This window comes from Cajanus cajan, chromosome 11 (assembly GCF_000230855.2).
Source record: "Cajanus cajan strain Asha chromosome 11, NIPB_CcT2T_4, whole genome shotgun sequence".
In the NCBI taxonomy this organism is placed as follows: Eukaryota; Viridiplantae; Streptophyta; class Magnoliopsida; order Fabales; family Fabaceae; genus Cajanus; species Cajanus cajan.
The window spans coordinates 41606123-41625914 of NC_138527.1; the positions used below are offsets into that span (position 1 = coordinate 41606123).

General features: G+C 32.9%; 2 protein-coding genes across 2 annotated transcripts; both read left to right on the forward strand.

The window, feature by feature from the left end:
- Positions 1-1221: 1221 nt before the first annotated feature.
- LOC109800056 (Cytochrome c oxidase, subunit Vib family protein) lies at positions 1222-2208 on the forward strand. Its single transcript, XM_020360737.3, has 4 exons — positions 1222-1455; positions 1571-1659; positions 1740-1821; positions 1981-2208. Exons 1-4 carry the CDS (start codon positions 1312-1314, stop codon positions 2032-2034), a joined length of 369 nt encoding a protein of 122 aa, XP_020216326.1. The 5' UTR covers positions 1222-1311; the 3' UTR covers positions 2035-2208.
- A 3424-nt stretch (positions 2209-5632) lies between these two features.
- LBA1 (RNA helicase) lies at positions 5633-18590 on the forward strand. The gene is made up of 29 exons (XM_020360734.3): positions 5633-6366; positions 9407-9658; positions 9742-9912; positions 10032-10082; positions 10251-10343; positions 10452-10547; positions 11035-11085; positions 11171-11289; positions 11758-11866; positions 12598-12720; positions 12812-12883; positions 12965-13036; positions 13150-13216; positions 13690-13832; positions 13951-14022; positions 14095-14223; positions 14399-14554; positions 14739-14852; positions 14944-15042; positions 15122-15199; positions 15329-15463; positions 15719-15793; positions 15943-16063; positions 16292-16665; positions 16763-16825; positions 16912-16983; positions 17155-17286; positions 17380-17499; positions 17769-18590. Exons 1-29 carry the CDS (start codon positions 5851-5853, stop codon positions 17889-17891), a joined length of 3798 nt encoding a protein of 1265 aa, XP_020216323.2. The 5' UTR covers positions 5633-5850; the 3' UTR covers positions 17892-18590.
- Positions 18591-19792: the final 1202 nt, after the last annotated feature.

A 19792-nucleotide genomic window follows, 5' to 3' on the forward strand; every position in this document is an offset into this window, starting at 1 on the left:
TTAGAAGAAAAAAGTTTTTTTTTTTTTTAAATACACACAGAGGTGTGTTAGGGAGGAAAATTTGCAAAAAGACTAAGTCACAGACAGGAAAGTTCAATGTATGGCTTTCGGGCCTAACGTTGGTTTTGGCCCAACTTCACCAACTGTCCCCTTAAAGGTTACCGTATTCTACCGTACCTAAAGTTTAGCCTTTTTCTTAAGAGAATAAATTATTCGCATAAATATGTTTTAAATTTAGGATATTTTTTTTATCCTTTAAATTTAAAATTTATTTTTTTAATTCAATTAATTTTTAAAAAATTCTCCTTATACTCTACTTTCACTAATAAACTTGTGAAAAATTATTGCTCAAAATTCACTTACTAACACCTCTATTAACATTTTTATTAGTAAAAAATCACATAAAATTTAACTGAAATTGCATATTTATTTTGATCGATCATTATTAAATATGTTATTTATGTCTCTATGATTAAAATAATATCTTTTGATATTATAAAAATTAAAAGATTAATTTTAATTTAAAAATAAAAGTAAATTTAATCTAAATTTAAAAAATTAAAAATATATTTAAACTTAAATTCAATCCATAGCTATCACCATGCAATGTATTAAGATGACATCAAAATTTTACTTGCCTTGTTTTAAAAAATATTTTAAAACTGGTTTTAATATAAATCATCTAAAGAAAATACATTATTCACCGTACAATAAAGCTATAAAAAGAGATGTACACTATTTTCATGAGCTGATTTTGTTTTCAAAAACAAAAATGCTCAACTCGTCAATTACTTTATTTGAGTAGTGATATTTATCTAAAAGAGAAAAGGAAAAAATATTTTAAAACATAAACACTATTGGGTAGGAAAATGAAGAAAATTAAGATCATGGCAGCCGTCTAACTGTGTGATTGGTTTCACGTTTCCCGGCTTAAATCGCGTAAACAACACCGCTATAAATTTTTACTTTCGCGTCAAATCGGGTTAAAACGTAGATCGGTTACGTGAATCCAGATATGCACTAAGTTATTGTAAAGGCTCAAAGTTACAATAATATTATTCTTGTGTGGTAAAGTAATGGCTGACACTCAGTGTTGAGTGTTGACACGAGTAGCCTGCGAAAAAAGCCAGGTGTCATTACAGTGCCACGTGTCATTATTAGAGAACCTAGAAATTAAGTAGACAAGTTGTGCATTACTTAACACCTATATACGTTAAAGTTGAAGACTAAGGTGCATATGCTTATGCTGTGTTTGTTTAGTTTTATCATTGTTGAAATGCAAAAGCACTAGACAGAGATCATAGAAGAAACATGTCTTCAGCGCAGGTGGATCCGCATGACAAGATGAGAGCCAGGGACGTTAACAAAGTGGCGCGAGGTGAACAAGCTCCAAGGCCAGCTCACCAATACGGCACCGTTTCTCCACCCCCTCCAACCTCTTCAGCCAACAACAAGGTATATTAATGCAACACTTAGTGACTTAGCTTAAAAAATTTATGTGCACCTGTCAGTTTCTAAAATGGATACCAGCTGATACAAAAGTTTTTATGTACAAACTATGTTTGTGCAGAAAGAGGAGGAAAAGCTGCAAACAACAGACAGTAGTAGTAGTGATTATAAAATGCGACATTGTTATGTAAAATATGTGGAGTATGAGAGGTAAGTGAACATGTTTTTGTCACACTTAGAATCATAATTTAAAACCAATTCTAATTCAGTAGATTGTGTGGTGCAATCAGATGCATTACGCAGAAGGGCGAGAAAGCAGCAGAATGCGAAAAACTTGGCATACATTTAAGGTCTTTCTGTCCAACCGAATGGGTGAGTTAGAACAAATCCCAACTAAAAACATTTTTTCTCAACTTATATTAATTAATAAAAACACTTTTTCTTGGATCATTGTGGACTGAGAATCAAAAAACTCTAGTGTTGACACGTATTTTAAGTCATGGCCGGTTAATTTTATTTTATATTTTGCAGATTGCTGAATGGGATAAAGAGAGAGAAGAGGGGAAGTTCCCTGAACAAATATAGGCTGAAAACAAACCCAACCCTTTTCTAATAGGAAAAAACATTGCGAATTGGCCATTAACAAATGAGTTAAATAACTCTACTTAGCCTTTGATGCATTATGTATTTTATTTTCTCTTTTTGTTTCAGGGTAAATGTCTTACTAATACTATAGTATAGTGATGCACAACTTTCTAAGCAAGAGTCTCTTGTGATTAACCGTTTAATTAATTAGATAATGAATAAAGTTTACATCAATTAGATAATGAATAAAGTTTACATCGAGTAACCTTTTTTCTTTTACAAAACAGAATGATACAAATGTTAGGAGAAAATTAAAATGAACAATTAATGTTATCAGGATTGTTTGGCAATCGCCCATAAGTGGAATATCAGTGGGTGATGTACCAAAAGATAATTTTAATGACTTTTTTATTTATAAAATACATGTAATTCACTTATCTAATAATTTTATTAAAATTATTAAAATTTTTCATAATTTTATTTTCTCTCTTTCTCTTCTTCTCTCTTCTCATGTATTTCTTATCATATATATATATATATATATATAATATGTTTGTTTCTCTTATTTATTTATTTTTCTCTTTTTCTTCTTCTTTTTATTTTCTCTTTTTTTTATCAATTAATATCTTTTTTAAAATATCTATCAATATGATTTATTAATATTTATTTTTAATTATTAAATATTTAAAATTTATAAAATATCATATATTGCTAAAATTATTAAATTATTAAAATTTAACAAATACTTGATTTCAATTAAATTTAATATTATGATATCAAAATTTTAAATATATATTAAAAATATATTTTGATTATTTTATTTATTAATAAATATTATAAATTTGAATATATTGTTAAAATTTAATAGTATGAATGAAAAAATATAAATATATAATATAACAATTCGAAAGGTCATTACATTTGTTGCTGATTAAATACTATATAGTAGAAGATTAAACAACGTTGAAATTTATAATATAACAAGTATTAGTATAAACTACATACATATTAAATATAAAATATCGTACTAAGTATAAAATAAATCTAAGTGTCAATCGACGTCTATACAAGACATGATTACATTTGAGTGACCATTAATAAGACTAGTTATTTCTAACATTACTTTTTTTCAATTATCCCGCTAATTTTATCATGTGTTTTATATTAAATATGATTATTATATTAAATATGATTATTACGGTTTTAACCATAAAAAAACACAAGATAAATTTATAAGAAGAATTCAACGTAAGTATCTCATAAACAACATGTCAAATATAACAACTTACAACAAGATAACATCATCGGTATTACAACTTAACATCTTACAACATGTTTAACATATTAACATATACATCACATTAAATGCGTCATCACACATATTAACTATATATATATAGGTATCCTACAATATATATGATAAATAGTTTAAGTAGTTAGACCCTACTAAATTATAACATGTGGTATAAAATATAATTTCATCATTAAAAATAATATGCAACCAAGAAAATCACCAAGTTTTTACCCAAAAACACTTATAAGGAACCAAGTCTTAATGAATAAATTCGTTAGAGGAAAAGAAGTGACTTTGCACATAGCTTGAAGTTCCAATCTCATAACTCGAGTTCTTCACCATCTATACTAGAATCAATTGAGAAAATGGTAGAAGAAATAAGGAATAAAGAAGGAAGAATCTCTCTATAACTTTAGAAAACTTGAATTATGAATTTCTTTTCCAAAACTTTCCTTTTATACTTTCTTAGGCTAACTCTTTTGTCTATTGTCTAGCCTTTTTGAGATAAAATTCTCTTAAGATTTCCCAATCTTAAAGCTCTTAATAGCAACTACCAATGTTACACTTAAAAAATTATATGTAAAAAAAAATGCTACTTAAAAATATATGAAATTACAATTAATTATTTATTAAAATATTGAAAATTTTATTAATTTTATTTTTTTATTCAAACTTTGTCATTTATGTAATTTTTATTATTAATTATATTATTTTCAAAAATCATAGTATTCTTTGAAATCTAATAAAGTTCTTTCAAAATTTATAAATCTTGATTTAAAAAGTCTTTTAAAAAATCTTAAAAGTTATTATATTCTTTCAATTTTCTTTTTAAAAATAAAAGTCATTAAATTTTTATAAAACATTTTAAAATTCAAAAGATTTTTTTGTACTATTTTTTTTTTAATGAAATCCCAATCCAGCACACTTCATTCAAATTTAAGATTGTTTAGTTTTAATAATTTCATGATTGTTTGATGTAATGCAAATAAGGTTATTTTATTTACCGTTAATACTGGTTATTTATTAGCGAATCATGTGAGAAAATATTCTTAAGCATAAGTTGTAGTTAAAATATAATTAGAATTTTGTTAGAAGGAAATGAAATTTAGATTTTTTTTAGGGATTAATTATGGATCTCTTTTTTTAAACTTAAGAAATAAGCGTTCTAAGTAAATGTTAAAAAAAGCACAATTCTTTAAGATGTAGTTGAAAAAAAGTGATTTTTTTTAGTTTTTAAAATTTAAAAGTGATATTGTAGTCTCTTAATTTAAAAATAACTTATTTCGGCGTGATGGTGACTTTGTTAACATTTTTTTTTTCAAACTTATAAACTTTTAATTGTTTGACTGATGAAATTTTCTTTTTCCTTATTTAACAAACAGAAAAATGTTTTGATGATAATAAAATATAAGTTTTAATATTAAAAAATAAATTATAAGTTCTAAGTTCGAAAAAATCTTATGAATATTTCACTTGATGGAATATTATCTTGTGATTTATGAATATTTTATTATTTTTATATTTTTATTATTAACATTAATTCAAAATATTAATTTATATTAAAGAAAAAAGATAAAAGAAAATTTCATCAGTAATTTTTTTTAATAAAAATGGAAAAATTGATTTGATATAAAGTTTAGAATAACAAAAAAAAAACACGAATTTGCATTTATGTGAGTGCAAATATTCATAAATTATCCCATTCTTAAGATTAAATTTTAAATTTTAATAGACATATGGTATATAATAAACACTTTTGCTATAATTGATTTCGATATATTAATTAAATATTAATTGAAAGGGCAAATCGATTAGTGATGGCGACTTTAGGAGTGTATTAATTAACATATATCATAATAAGTAATTTAAGACATGTTTAAATAAATGGCTTAAAATTTTTGTTTAATCAAACTATTGTACGAAAAATTATATCACATAATTTTAATTCAAAGTTTTCATAAGTCTTACCACATTAAATGTGTCACTGTGGAAGTGCATTGAATAAAAAAAATAAGAAAGAATAATGATTACTAGCTAAAAATATATTTTTATTTAATTTATATTAACTTTAAGTTATATCGATACAGTATATTTAACATTAACATTTAAATACATGATGATGTTTATAAATATATATTTTTGAAGGGTTAAATTATATTATTTTGATATATTGTTATAGATAAATTAATGGTGCATAGCACGTGGGAAGTGAAAGGACAGTGGAAAAGTCACGCGAGAAGTGAATTCGTATGACATTGGAATAGGAATAGGAACAGGAATGAATACGTGTGTAGAGTATACGGTAATTTACCCTTGGCTCTCTACTTTCTCAATCTTTCACTCTCTTTCTCTTCTCTCTGCCCCTAACATCTATTTTTCTCTTCTTTCTCCACACCCAACCCTAACCCTAAACACCCAAATTCACAATCCCTTCCACCTTCACCTTCCACATCCCAACGCCCTCGCTTAAAACCCTTACTCAGACACTCCAAAGATCCAACCCCAAAAAACCCTACCCAGCCATGGACTCGCAACAGACCAATCTATTCGACACCGCTTCGCAACCCGACACAGGCAACGACGCCTACACCTTCCTCGAATTCAACACGCAGGGAGAGGATTTCGACTACCCGGAGTACCGCGACCCGATTAGGTCGCCGGCGGCCTGGCCCACGCCGTCCGATTCGCTGGCGGACCCGCCGGAGCGCGGCGGGGGCCCCGGCTCCGATCACCAGTCCGACGCCTCGCCCGTCTCGGCGGCGCCCGGCAGCGCCACCAAGGGGGGGCGGTCCGGGAGCAGCGGCGCGAACAGCCAGATGGTGGATGCACTCGCGGCTGGGATGAGCGGGTTGAATTTTGAGGACACTGGGGATGATGATAACTACGAGTATGGTAAAGGGGATTTCACCGAACACGCGTGCCGCTATTGCGGGGTTTCGAATCCCGCGTGCGTTGTGAGGTGCAATGTGCCTTCGTGTCGTAAGTGGTTCTGTAATTCTCGGGGGAACACTTCGGGATCGCATATCGTGAATCACCTGGTTAGTATTCGTCACTGCATTTGCCGTTTCGTTTTTGTTCTTTCGTTTTTCGGGATTTTCTTGTTGTTCCTTGTGTTTGGGTTAGTGGTGGGCTTGGTGAAATTGAGGAGTAAGGGTGTGTTGAAGTGAAATTGGATGAGGTGTTGTTCTTTTTATGAATCACCTGGCTTAAGGGCATATTTGAAATTTTGAGAATTTATAAGTCATAGATATGTGGTTCTTTTTATGGTTGCATTCAAATTACGGGAAGGGTTGTAGTTGTGGATATTCATGCACTATTCCAAATTAGATTTCTTAGAAGGAATCCTTGATGTTTGGTGACCATATTAGAACTGTGGAACGGTTGGCGTGCATGTTTGTGGAAGTAGGGCTCAATCTTTTGTTTTATTTCATATCCTAATCAAGGCTGATGAAAAAAATGAAGTTGCTGAAAATGGAGAAATTCGGCCTGTGTGGCGTTGGTAACGTACCATGTATGAGGCTTGAGTTGAGAGCTCTTTTCTTACCTATTGGGTTCACAATATGAGCTATGAGCATGGAAAGATGTACCCGCTCCCCAAGTTTAAATGGGTGGTGCTTGCTTGTTTTTGGCATCTAAGGCAATAATTGATGCATGGATCTATTCTGTCCAGATATTGGATAGTTAATTTGAAAACTATGGTTATTTGAGAGGTGCATATCAAATTTTGATCAAACACTACAGATGATTTATTTACTTCCTTTTTTTTTGGGAGGGGGGTTATCAAATTGAGTGATTGGTGTTTGATTATAATCAATTTAGATGAATGAATCAACTTAATAGGTTCGATTAGCACAAATTGAAAAACAACTTGAAGTTTTTCCCAACTTCATGAATTGTGTTAAATTCTTGACATGGTCATTGCTTTGCAGCTAGAGGTTAGTGCTCATTATTTTATATGCAGTTTATCTGTTTTTATTATTATATTCACTTTTGTGCCTTTTTCTATTCTGCTAGACTGTTCTCCTGAGCATAGTTGTCATGTTGAGATATATCATGTCCAGAATTTGAAGGATTTTTTTATCTGGTCATGAATTATCATAATATATATAATAAATGATAAATTAGTTTTACAATATGTAAAATAAGAGATAATACTTTATGCATAGTAGTCAATAGCGGTTGTCGCGGCCGCAATCGCGGCGCGTCGGAGCGGAGCGGCTCCGTGCCGCTTCAAAAAGTTTGTTGCGGAGCGTTTTGAAGGAGCGGTCGGAGCGGCCGCGAAAGCGGCGGAGCGTGGCGGCGCGATCGCGGGTGGGCGACGGAACTTTTCTTCTTTTTCCGGCGGATCTTCGTCGATCTATCTTCTCCGACAGCGGCGCTGTCTTCTCCGACAGCGGCTCTGTCTTCTCCGACAGCGGCGCTGTCTTCTCCGAAAGCGGCTCTGTCTTCTCCGACAGCCGCGCTGTCTTCTCCGATGGTGGCTCTGTCTTCTCCAGCATCTACAGTCTTGTCTTCTTCTAATAGGAGTGGCAACACGTGACGGCTGCTTGAGTCTCACAATTAGAAGGAAGGTGGAAAAATAATTAGGGTTAGGCCAAATGGGCCAAATGGGCCAAGTTTTATTTTATCTTATCTTTTGATTTGATTAAGGACCTTTTACTTCACTATTTTTTTTAGAAAGTAACTTCTCTTTATTATTAATTCAGATAATATTTTAAGTAATAAAAAATTTAATATAAGACTTTAAATATTTTGTTTTCTTAATTTTTTTATTTTGTTTACTTCACTATGAACTTTTAATTATTAAAAATGTTTAATACATGAATTTAAAGTTATTTTTTGTTTTTTTAGCTTTTATATATATATATATATTATTAATTATTTAATATATATAAATTAATATTAAAATAGCGGTTATCCCGCTCCGCGTCATCCCGCTATCCCAGTTTTAGGGTCGACCGCTCTGCTCCGCTATCCGGGATTGACTACTATGACTTTATGTAACATTGTTAATAATGCATGTAATTCTGAATTTATCATTGTTGAATTCAAAATTAATAGGAAGTCATAAATAAATAACAGATCAAAGATTCAATAGATGTAGTTGGACAGTTGGTATTTTAGCATTTTCTAGGTTCAGTTTTCACCCACAAAGATCGATATTTGTAGTAGATTTTCTGTCTTGACCTTTAGTATACCATGCCTAGCAAAATCCCAAAAATTGAGGTATTTTTCATTTGGATCAGCCAGATCCCAACTGGATCTGTTGCAATTCAACATCAAATAACCTGTGAAATAGGTATTTTCCAAATTGGCTGAGTTGTTTTTTGTTATTCAGATGCACTTTTTTGTGTTTTAGGGTTTAGGGTTCAATGTCATTATGCTATTCTCTCTGTAATTAGTATTGCCTGGCAGTTGTATTTGTTGCATTAGTGTGTGATTTCAATAACTTCGGTCTTGAATCATTATTCAAGTTCGTTACTTTTGTAGAAATTTTTATTTTGCAAAAATCAAAGGAAACAACTGTGTAAATGAAAAAAAAGGAAATTAATCTATGCATTTGCTTGTAGTATGCCACTTAACTATCATGTTTCTTTAATTTGTTTTAATGAATGAGGGAAAAAATATGCTCTTACTTATCTTTTTAAATGCTTTTAAGCTTATTTTAGTCTGTCTTAACAGCTAAAAGTATGCTTATGAGTTGAGTATACAGAAAAAGGGGTGGGGGGTGATTGGTGCCCCACTGTGGAAAGCCAGAAAAAACATGAAAGTAAAAATCTGTAGCTGTGTATGTACTATCTCTTTTGGAGTTTCTATTTTTCTCTCATATTCTATTTTATCTATCATCCTGCCTGATTTTCTTAAGTTTGATATTCAAAAGCCTATGGATACTGATTGACAATAAATCACTTTACTTTTAGGGTCTGATATGTTTATGAATTATGGATTCAAACATGATCATTTTTGCTTTCAAACAAATGTATTTATTTGATTGATAATTTTCTTTTGTTGCGTGTAATGACTAGAATATAAATGTTGCTTATGTTTTTTATTTTTTATTTTTATTTTTTAATGTAGGTTCGAGCTAAGCACAAAGAAGTCTGCCTACACAAAGATAGTCCGCTGGGAGAAACAATTCTTGAATGCTACAATTGTGGATGTCGTAATGTGTTTCTCCTAGGATTTATTTCTGCAAAGACAGAAAGTGTTGTTGTCCTTCTTTGTCGTGAACCTTGCTTGAGTGTTAATGCCTTGAAGGACATGAATTGGGACCTTAGTCAGTGGTGCCCCTTGATTGATGATAGGTGTTTCCTGCAGTGGCTTGTCAAGGTTACTACTATGCTCCTTTGTGTTAATTTAATGTTATATGTTTTGTCCATCCATCTTTGATACATCTTGTTTGTTTGCTGCAGATCCCATCTGAACAGGAGCAGTTAAGGGCTCGTCAAATAAGTGCACAGCAAATAAACAAGGTGGAAGAATTGTGGAAGACAAATCCAGATGCTTCTTTTGAGGACCTTGAGAAGCCTGGTGTAGATGATGAACCTCAGTCTGTGGCTTTGAAGTATGAAGATGCATACCAGGTGTGCATTCAGGATGGCTTGTTAATATTTTGGATTTGTAATTTGTAATATGGGGAGGATTTCACAATTTTATGGTTTATAATTGGGTCTTATTTATTACATTTTTTTGTTTGTCTCAGTATCAAAATGTATTTGCACCTCTTATTAAGCTTGAAGCTGATTATGATAAGGTAATATTTCTTCTTTACTCCATTTTAAAACATTCTATCATATTATAGCTACTTTTATTTATTTTTTCCTGTATGTTCTTATGGATCTTCTCCAACCAGAAAAATCTGATTTGTTTATCTTTTGCTCCCGTCATTTGTAATGTTCTGTAACTTGCTATGTTGATGTAGATGATGAAAGAATCACAAAGCAAGGACAATGTCACTATTCGATGGGATATTGGTCTTAATAAGAAGCGTGTTGCATACTTTGTATTCCCAAAGGTACTATATCTTTTGCTTATGTTCTTCATAGTTACTTTGCATTCGGTGTTTTATTTATTATTTATTATTTTTCTATTGAATGATAAACAATGTTGTCACATATTGCAGGAAGATAATGAGTTGCGGCTTGTACCTGGTGATGAATTACGATTGCGTTATTCTGGTGATGCTGCTCATCCTGCATGGCAGTCAGTGGGTCATGTGGTATGTGTGGATCTTATTTTTCTCTATTCTCTAGCATTAAGAAAACAAGCCGCTGATTGTTTTAATCTTCACTTTTTTGTTTCTATGCTATCGCTTTTTATAATTTTGTTATTCTACTTTAAGTAAAAAAATTTCTGATAGAATAAATGTGCCAATAAATATAATGAAGATACTTATTTTCAAACAATGAAACTTGCATTTAATTTGTCTCTCCAATATCCTCTTCTATCTCATACTTAGATCCAATCATCTTTCAAGTTTCAACCTCTGCCCAATGCCCATTATCTCCTTTTTAGAAGTAAAGGATGCACTGTTTGCTGCTGTATGTTATTTTGTTTAATTGTTCACTTGTTTAATTTGTTAATCATTTAATGTATGCCATGCTACTTATATGGAATGATATGTATGATTTTATTAATTTTATGAATATATTCTGTTACCACTTTCCATAATATGCTGTGTAAGATACTTTATATTCTATTTTCAGATTAAGCTAACTGCACAAGAGGAGGTTGCACTGGAGCTACGTGCCAGTCAGGTGAATTTAGCATTAGTTTGTGATGCTTGTATTGTGCCTTCATACTCTATCTGTACCTTGTGCTTATTGCCCTTGTTGGTTGCAGGGGGTTCCAGTTGATGTTAACCATGGTTTCAGTGTTGATTTTGTCTGGAAAAGTACAAGCTTCGATAGGATGCAAGGGGCTATGAAAACATTTGCTGTGGATGAGACAAGTGTCAGTGGGTATGTAGGCCCTAGATTAGTTTTGATGGTATTAGTTGGATGCTTTGAACTTCCTTCTTACCTTTTTCTTTATATATATTTTTTCCAATGTTTTTCACAGATATTGAAGATTTTCATGCTCAGGATTGTATTTCTTTTTATCATACATGACAAGGGACATGACAGTAGTTCTATTAGTTGCTATTATTCAGAGTGTGTTTAGGAGTGGGTGGGTTAAGAGGCTATAAGTAGTATATTTGTCTTTTGTGAAATGTGAGCGAGTGTTGCATGTTTTTTTGGGTGATTTTGGAGCCAATTGAGGTTGAAATTATACTGCAGCATATTGTAAGGGCACATCTCTATAATGGAAATAGTATTGTAGTTTTGTGCCTGGATTATGTTTGTTTCAACTAAGAAGATTTTGATATTGTTGTAAATGTGCTACATTTTGTTTATGTGAAGTTTTGACAACATCTGATTAATATGCAGGTATATTTATCATCACTTGTTGGGTCATGAAGTGGAGGTTCAGATGGTGCGTAATGCCCTGCCTCGTCGCTTTGGTGCACCTGGACTTCCAGAGCTGAATGCATCTCAAGTATGTCATTGTTTTTTCAGATATATTTTACTCATGTATTATGATTTTCTTACTAATATGTTTGATATTGAGCTGTGTTTTCCTGCTGTAGTCGATGGAAGTAGGCAGATTATCTGCTATGCTTTAGGAGTTGTGAGGGGACATTTTTGTGAACAGGGTAGTTTAAATAATGATATTATCTTTTGCCCGTACTTGGATTTTGAATTCAACAATGAAACATTGCCTTAAATAATAGAAAAATAAAATTGTATGATAAATTTCTTACTGATAAACTTTTTTATTAATTATATTTTAACAATGTTTTGTGAAAGATGTATTATGACAATGATACTTATGTAAAACATAAATATTATTTAGGGCATAATAGTTACTTGGTCTCTTCAAAACCTCTCTAATTAGAAAATTTTGGATGGTTAAGTGTAAATATTTTATTTTTCCCTTACCTCCTTTAAAACAAGGTGAAAACATCTCTTCCCTTAATCTCCCAAGCTTCCCTTCCCCTCCATTATCTGATGTGGCTTCAACATCTAAACAAGCCCTCGAATGGGGGAATTTGTTACTTTTGTTTTAGGGAATAATATTGTTTTGCATAACTTCATATTTTGAAGGATCAAAAAACCTGAGTAAAACTGGAGAAATGCCTTATACCTTGCTGTATCATTCTGTATGAGAGATCTAACATTGTACAAAAGATCCTCTGTTCACTGATCACTGATCACCTACGTATGTAGGTTTTTGCTGTCAAGAGTGTTCTTCAGAGGCCTATTAGTTTGATTCAAGGACCACCTGGAACTGGTAAGACTGTAACTTCTGCAGCACTTGTATATCATATGGCCAAACAAGGTCAAGGACAGGTATGTTCTTAAATTTTTTCTGGATATCATCTGTCTTTATCTTGTTCTTCTGTTTATTCACTTATTCCTCATCCTGTCAACTTATTTTCAGGTTTTGGTTTGTGCACCCAGTAATGTAGCTGTGGACCAGTTGGCTGAAAAGATAAGTGCTACTGGATTAAAGGTATAATCACTGTTTATTTTGTTCCGGAGTTGGTTATATATTAAAAAAGAAAACCTGTGTAATACAAATCTTTCATTCAAGGTTGTGAGGCTTTGTGCGAAGTCAAGGGAAGCTGTGAGTTCTCCCGTTGAGCATTTAACTCTCCACTATCAGGTTAGAGTTGCATTTCATTCTACTAATATTCTTTTCATATCATGGCCATTTCCATTTGCAGTATACTTGTCATCTTGCATGATGTGTATGATTGTAAATGGTGTCTCTTGCAGGTTCGACATCTTGACACATCTGACAAGAGTGAACTTCATAAGTTACAACAGCTGAAGGATGAGCAAGGTCTGGATGCCTTTTTTTCTCAAGCTACTCAAATTTAGAAATATTATTTGCTTGACAGACTTCGCATGGTTGATTTGCATGCATTCCATGTTATATCCGTAATCAGTTTAGTTAAATTTTGTTCATCTCTTTTTATCCAAGGAATTCACAAGCCTGTTTAAGCATGGGATTATGAATTTGGTGTTGTCTCTTATCTAGTTTTTGCATAGTACTACATCTCTGTATGTTTATCTAGGACAGAGAGCTGCCATAAATTTATTTACAATTGTTACTTTATCTGTTGTCAAAATATATAGAAATTGTACTTTTACAGCTAGGTAAATGAATAATGATCGAGTTTTATTTTTGTTATCAACTTGTAAAAAAAATTCTCTCTCGACGTTCTATTGTATGATGCAGATTATGCTATGTTTTAACTATTGGGCGATGCTAGTATATATGAGTTAAAAATGATACGTTTTATCATATTTCAGGTGAACTTTCCAGCAGTGATGAGAAAAAATACAAAGCACTTAAGCGAGCAACTGAGAGGGAGATTTCTCAGAGTGCTGATGTTATCTGCTGTACCTGTGTTGGTGCTGGAGATCCTCGGCTTGCAAATTTTAGGTTCCGTCAGGTTGACATATGTGTATATATATATATATATATATATATATATATATACTTGCAATGTTTAATTGCCATATTCTTGACCACTTTTTACACTGTTCATTAATGTTATATTTTTTCCTCAGGTACTCATTGATGAGTCTACTCAAGCAACTGAACCTGAGTGCCTCATACCTTTGGTTCTTGGAGCAAAGCAGGTATTTGTCAAATTCTCATGCAGTTGTATGCTCCTTGATTGTTGATGATTTTAACAAGTTGTTTCTGTTTAGGTTGTTCTTGTTGGTGATCATTGTCAACTTGGTCCTGTTATTATGTGCAAGAAAGCAGCTCGTGCTGGGTTAGCGCAGTCACTTTTTGAACGCCTTGTTCTACTCGGTGTGAAACCAATTAGGTTGCAGGTAAATGATTCTATAGGTTTCGTATGGGAATGAATGATTGTGTTGTGATATCCCTACCTTAGGCTTCTTCATTAATTTTATCGTGGCTTGGAATATCCCATGCTGAGTCTGTTTTGTTTGGCTTACTTTTGCTAATTCTTAGTTTTTTTTTGTTTTGTTTTTATCCAAACATCAGGTTCAGTACCGTATGCATCCATGTCTTTCAGAATTTCCCTCTAACAGCTTTTATGAAGGCACCCTTCAAAATGGAGTCACTGTTAATGAGAGACAATCTTCAGGAATTGATTTTCCATGGCCAGTGCCGAACCGTCCCATGTTTTTCTATGTTCAGGTACTGTTAGCACATGTATAATGTTTGTGAATGTTTTCTTCTGTCGCAGAAATATTTCTTTCAACATCTACTGACAATGTATCAAGTTTTTTGGTTCTTTTTATTTTGGCCCCTTATCCTATTTTTTGTCCCTTGTTCTTTTTACCTCAACTTTCACTTAATTGTTTACCTAACTGTTTTCTAGATGGGACAAGAGGAGATAAGTGCTAGTGGAACATCTTATTTAAATAGGACTGAAGCGGCAAATGTCGAAAAGATTGTTACTACTTTCTTAAAGAGTGGTGTGGTTCCAAGTCAGGTAATCAATTGAACTGTTGATTAAACATGGGTTTACACTAACACTGTTAATGGTCATATTAATATTAATATGCTTTTAAAATGTTTAACAGATTGGTGTGATAACACCTTATGAGGGACAGAGAGCTTATATTGTGAACTATATGTCAAGAAATGGTGCTCTCAGGCAGCAGCTTTACAAGGAGATTGAGGTATGAGACAGATTTCTTGATTTCTATATGCAATCTTTGTCCTTGTCGCAGTTGCTACATATTTTTTTCTTCTCTTCAGGTTGCTAGTGTTGATTCCTTCCAAGGAAGGGAGAAAGACTACATCATTCTGTCTTGTGTTAGAAGTAATGAACATCAGGTTGGTCAACTGATTCTTAGGTTGTTTATGGCTTCTTAAATGTTTGTATGCTTCAAATATCTACATTTTTGCCATTATTAAGAATTTGAGAGATCAATGATTTACTTGACTTCTATACCCCATTTGTAGGGCATTGGATTCCTGAATGATCCTAGGAGGCTCAATGTTGCTTTGACAAGAGCAAGATATGGTATTGTTATTTTGGGAAACCCTAAAGTTTTGAGCAAGCAGCCTCTATGGAATAGTTTATTGACTCACTACAAGGTAGTCTTTGTTTTTTGAAGATTTTACTGCTGGTGGTGTTAATATCTTAAATGTACTTGCCTAAGACCTGGAATTTAATTTGACAAGCCATTGCTAATTGTAGAATTATGATTTTTTTTCTTTCCTTTTATGACATTATTATCTGTCCTCCCATGGTCCCATGTAATATGAGTGATTTGATACTGATTTCCTTTTTCTGTAGGGTTTTTAAGTTTTCTAAATAAGCTGCACTTTTCTTCCCCATTTTCTATACAGGAACACGAGTGCTTAGTTGAAGGGCCTTTAAATAACTTAAAGCAAAGTATGGTTCAGTTTCAGAAACCCAAGAAGGTAGGTGGTGTTAAAGAATTGGATAATGTTGATTTATGTGCTTATGGCAGAGCGCTGTTAATGCATTCAGTGGTGTGCTTTTTTCACGAGTCATTTGTTTGTTGAGAAGATTGCATATCTATGTCATGGTTGGCCTTATTTTGATGCAGATTTACAGTGAACGAAGGCTATTTTATGGGGGTGGACCTGGAATTGCGGCTAATGATAATTTTGGTTCTGTTGGATCTGGAGCTGGCACAAGTTCAGATCGGAGGAGCAGTCGAGGAAGGGGTATGTATTTATAATCAGATAGGGTCTTTTTTTTTTTGTTTCTCCTGAATACGCTTTTAGGTTATGCTTTTGGTCTTGGTGTGTTTTATGTCCCTGTCAAATACCTGTGATGTTGAAAATTTCAAAGGTCTAGTGGTTTGTTTCAAGTTCTTTATATTTTCGTATACCTTCTGGCTTTTGATATTTTTATCACTTAGATTGTATGACATCTTTTTCTGTCAACTATAGGATCTTATATACCTCCTGGACCACCAAATGGAACTCATAAGCCTGGAGTGCATCCTGCTGGATATCCTGTTCCAAGGGTTCCTTTGTCTCCTTTTCATGGTGGTCCCCAGTCGCAACCATATGCCATTCCATCTCGTGGGGCTGTTCATGGACCTGTTGGGGCAGTTCCTCATGTTCCATCCCCAGGAAGTCGAGGTTTTGGTGCTGGGAGAGGCAATTCTGGTGCTCCAATTGGCAATCATCTTCCACACCAACAAGGCACCCAACAGCCTATTGGAAATATTGGATCTACATTTAATTTCTCTGCTCTAGAGAATCCCAACAGCCAGCCATCTGTTGGTGGTCCATTATCTCAACCTGGGTTTGCCAACAATGTACGTACTCTCATTGTGCCAGTTTCATATGTTCAATCTTTCATGTCCTTGTTTTATTTTGTCTTGGTGATGACTATATTTTTCTTGTGGATATTAGATGCCAGTTCAAGGGGCTGGCCAGTCATTTCGTGATCAATTTTCTATGCCTGGAATGTCCCAGGTACTTATTGTGACTTGGTCAAAACTTGATGTTTCAAATGTAAAATTGGCTCATTTTTGTGCATTTTGTTTCAAAATTACCATCAGGACTTCTTGGGTGATGACTTCAAAAGCCAGGGATCTCATGTTCCTTATAATGTCAATGATTTTTCTACACAGGTTTGTGGACTACTGTTAATATTATATAATTATATTATATTTGTTTGATTGAAATTAATCTTATCAATTTGCAAAACAGGGTACAGGGCTTTGTTCTTGTTGATTAATCATATAACTTAGATATTCATGTCTATTTGTTTTTTTCCCTACTGACACTTTGACCACCTCAAGGCTTCTCAAAGTGGATATGCTGTTGATTATGCTACACAAGGAGCACAAGGTGGATTCCCAGGGAATTTCCTTAACCAGAATTCTCAAGCCGGATATTCTCGTTTTGGTTCTGGAAATGACTTTATGTCTCAGGTTGTTAAAGTTGCTAGTAATGAGCATTTTCCCCCTTTGATTTGGGTCGTTTTTTCATTCATGTTCTGATTTTTTCTTTCTTTTAATTGGAAGGACTACATGGGCCATGGATCACAAGGCCTTTTCACCCAGGTGGGATTCAGTGATCCCTTGCAAGATGATGCGACGCAGAGCCATTTCAGTGTGGCGAATGCCAACCCTCTTCAGTCCCAGGTTTCTTGTAGTTCCAGCCTTTTTATTATAATGAAAATATTAAGAGAATTGATACACTTAATTTACAACAATTTGTACAACATTTTTTTTAGTATTTATATCTCTTTTCCTTACATCATTTATTACATCTCAATTTTACAAATTGTTGTACAATTAACATATCTCATTACAAAGGCCGTGATTGTTTTACCACGAGATTTAATGATATATTTGTATTTCATTCCTGTTTGATTTACTCAACACATGCTTTTCTTCTGGGTTCTTGGCAGATGAATTCTCTATACTCCCAACCTTTTGCTCACTACAACACGCAGCCAATTAACATGCAGGCTTCCCAACAGCAGCCTCAGGCTCAGAACTCCCAAAATCAGAAAATCCACTATAACGGTTGAGGAATTTAGGAGTTTAATATGGCTTTGATGGGTTATAGTCTTTGCAATCAGCAACTGGGTTTGTGCCTGTGTTTTGTGCTGAAATACGTTTGCATGAGACATCCGAAGGATTGCCTTGGGATAGCTATACCGAAGGGTTGGTATATATGATTTGAGTTGATGGAATTTTGGGGCACTACGAAGATACAAACAGGCGCATCCCGGGCTGAAAAATGATAAGATAACCCCCTTTACCTTACTGAAGTTTTGTATTGTTTGGGATTAAGATGAAATTGTTCGAGAATGCATTACATGGAATGGTTTTGTCGAAAGGGTTTCGATCTTGAAGCACAAGGGGCGGTTTACAATGTCGGTGAAATACTGAATATAGTAATCCATACGGCACAAATCATCGCCATGGAAGTTATTATTGTACAGAAGGCAGGGATGCGGTGAACCCTTTCAGCTCTTCCTCACATGTAATTTAAACTCGATCTTATAAACACAATGATATGTTGGAAAGTTATATTATGCAACTTGTTGCCACTCCGAATTTTGTGGCATATAAAGGTGTGATAATTGTTTTCCATGTAAATTAGTTCTTATAAGTGCAACATCCAATTCTGAGTGCTGTGCTTTAAGTAGTAATTACGCAAACCGCTGTTGGAAGTTACAAATCTGAGTTCCTTTTAAATGAATGCAAGTTAATTTTCTCGAATACTCCAAGGCTCTGTAGAACAGAATTTCAATTTAGTATGAAATATGATTAGCAGCACCAATAACTGTATGCCAAGTGTTACGAACTTGTGAAATCAATTATGTTTAATGTTCTAAATCACGGCAAAATCAATTTTATCCATCTTTATCGACCATGTACCCAATAAGAGTTTGACTTGGTCAATTTTTTTAATATAATTTTGACCCATGTACATCTATGATTGCTCGAGGTTTAAAGTGTATGAATGATGACCTCCTCTTTTATTTGCTAAGATGTCGTTAATAAAGGTTGTACCTACCAAAGATACCAAGTGTGGCAACTCACCCATCACCTTACAACTTGAAATCTTCTTTCACTTATCTTAAAATTAAAATTAAGATGTTTTGGTGAGTGTAGATAATTTTGTTAAATATTGTTTAACAATAATAAAATAATTGTGTTAATTTTAAATACAGTAAAAGTACTGAGTTATTTTCTCAAGAATGTTATATTAATTTTTTTTTCATCTAATATTTGTTATTTTTATTATCGAGAAAAATATTTTTAAAGTAAAACATTACCTTCACCAAATACTTTCAAAGGATGAGTTGAACCCAAGACGAGAACGTTCAAAGTGTGTGTTCAACCTCTAGATTTTGGCAGCACAGATTTTTACCTATAGCCAACGTGATTTTATTCAATTTGGATATTTGGGAGGTGGTTTTTTAAGAATGTTTCGAACCCTTGAACATGGTAGACGATGTCATCCTTGCTTTATTTTTAGTGAGAGTTAAACATTGAGATCACTTGTGGGGATGTCGAAAAGATAGCCTGGGTCTTGACCATTATAGATAAACCTGGTATAACAAATCACAAGTTTGTGTGAGGTCGGTTATAGTAGATTTATTACATATTTTATGTAAATTTTAGAAATAAAAAGAATTTGTACAAAAATAAGATGATAACAAAATTAAAATAATTTATTTTACACTTTATTAAAAGAGAAAATAGTATATATATACACACAATATAAAATACTTTCACTATTTTTCAATCTTAAGTTGTTATGTATGATAAATTTGTTAATTTTGACTAGTTTATATTTTTAATTAATTGGAATATATAAGTTTTCACACTCACAACGATGTATACTCATTTAATTCTTATTAAAAAATATATATCAACTTTTATATTCATATCAAACTTTTGTCATTTATTTATTTAT

Coding starts and splice junctions, on each gene's coding strand:
- LBA1 (XM_020360734.3), top strand. CDS start 5,851: ATGGACTCGCAACAGACCAATCTATTCGACACCGCTTCGCAACCCGAC. Junction 10,548..11,034: donor GGCAGTCAGTGGGTCATGTG/GTATGTGTGGAT, acceptor TTCTATTTTCAG/ATTAAGCTAACTGCACAAGA. Junction 11,867..12,597: donor CAGAGCTGAATGCATCTCAA/GTATGTCATTGT, acceptor CTACGTATGTAG/GTTTTTGCTGTCAAGAGTGT.
- LOC109800056 (XM_020360737.3), top strand. CDS start 1,312: ATGTCTTCAGCGCAGGTGGATCCGCATGACAAGATGAGAGCCAGGGAC. Junction 1,456..1,570: donor CCTCTTCAGCCAACAACAAG/GTATATTAATGC, acceptor ATGTTTGTGCAG/AAAGAGGAGGAAAAGCTGCA. Junction 1,660..1,739: donor AAATATGTGGAGTATGAGAG/GTAAGTGAACAT, acceptor TGGTGCAATCAG/ATGCATTACGCAGAAGGGCG.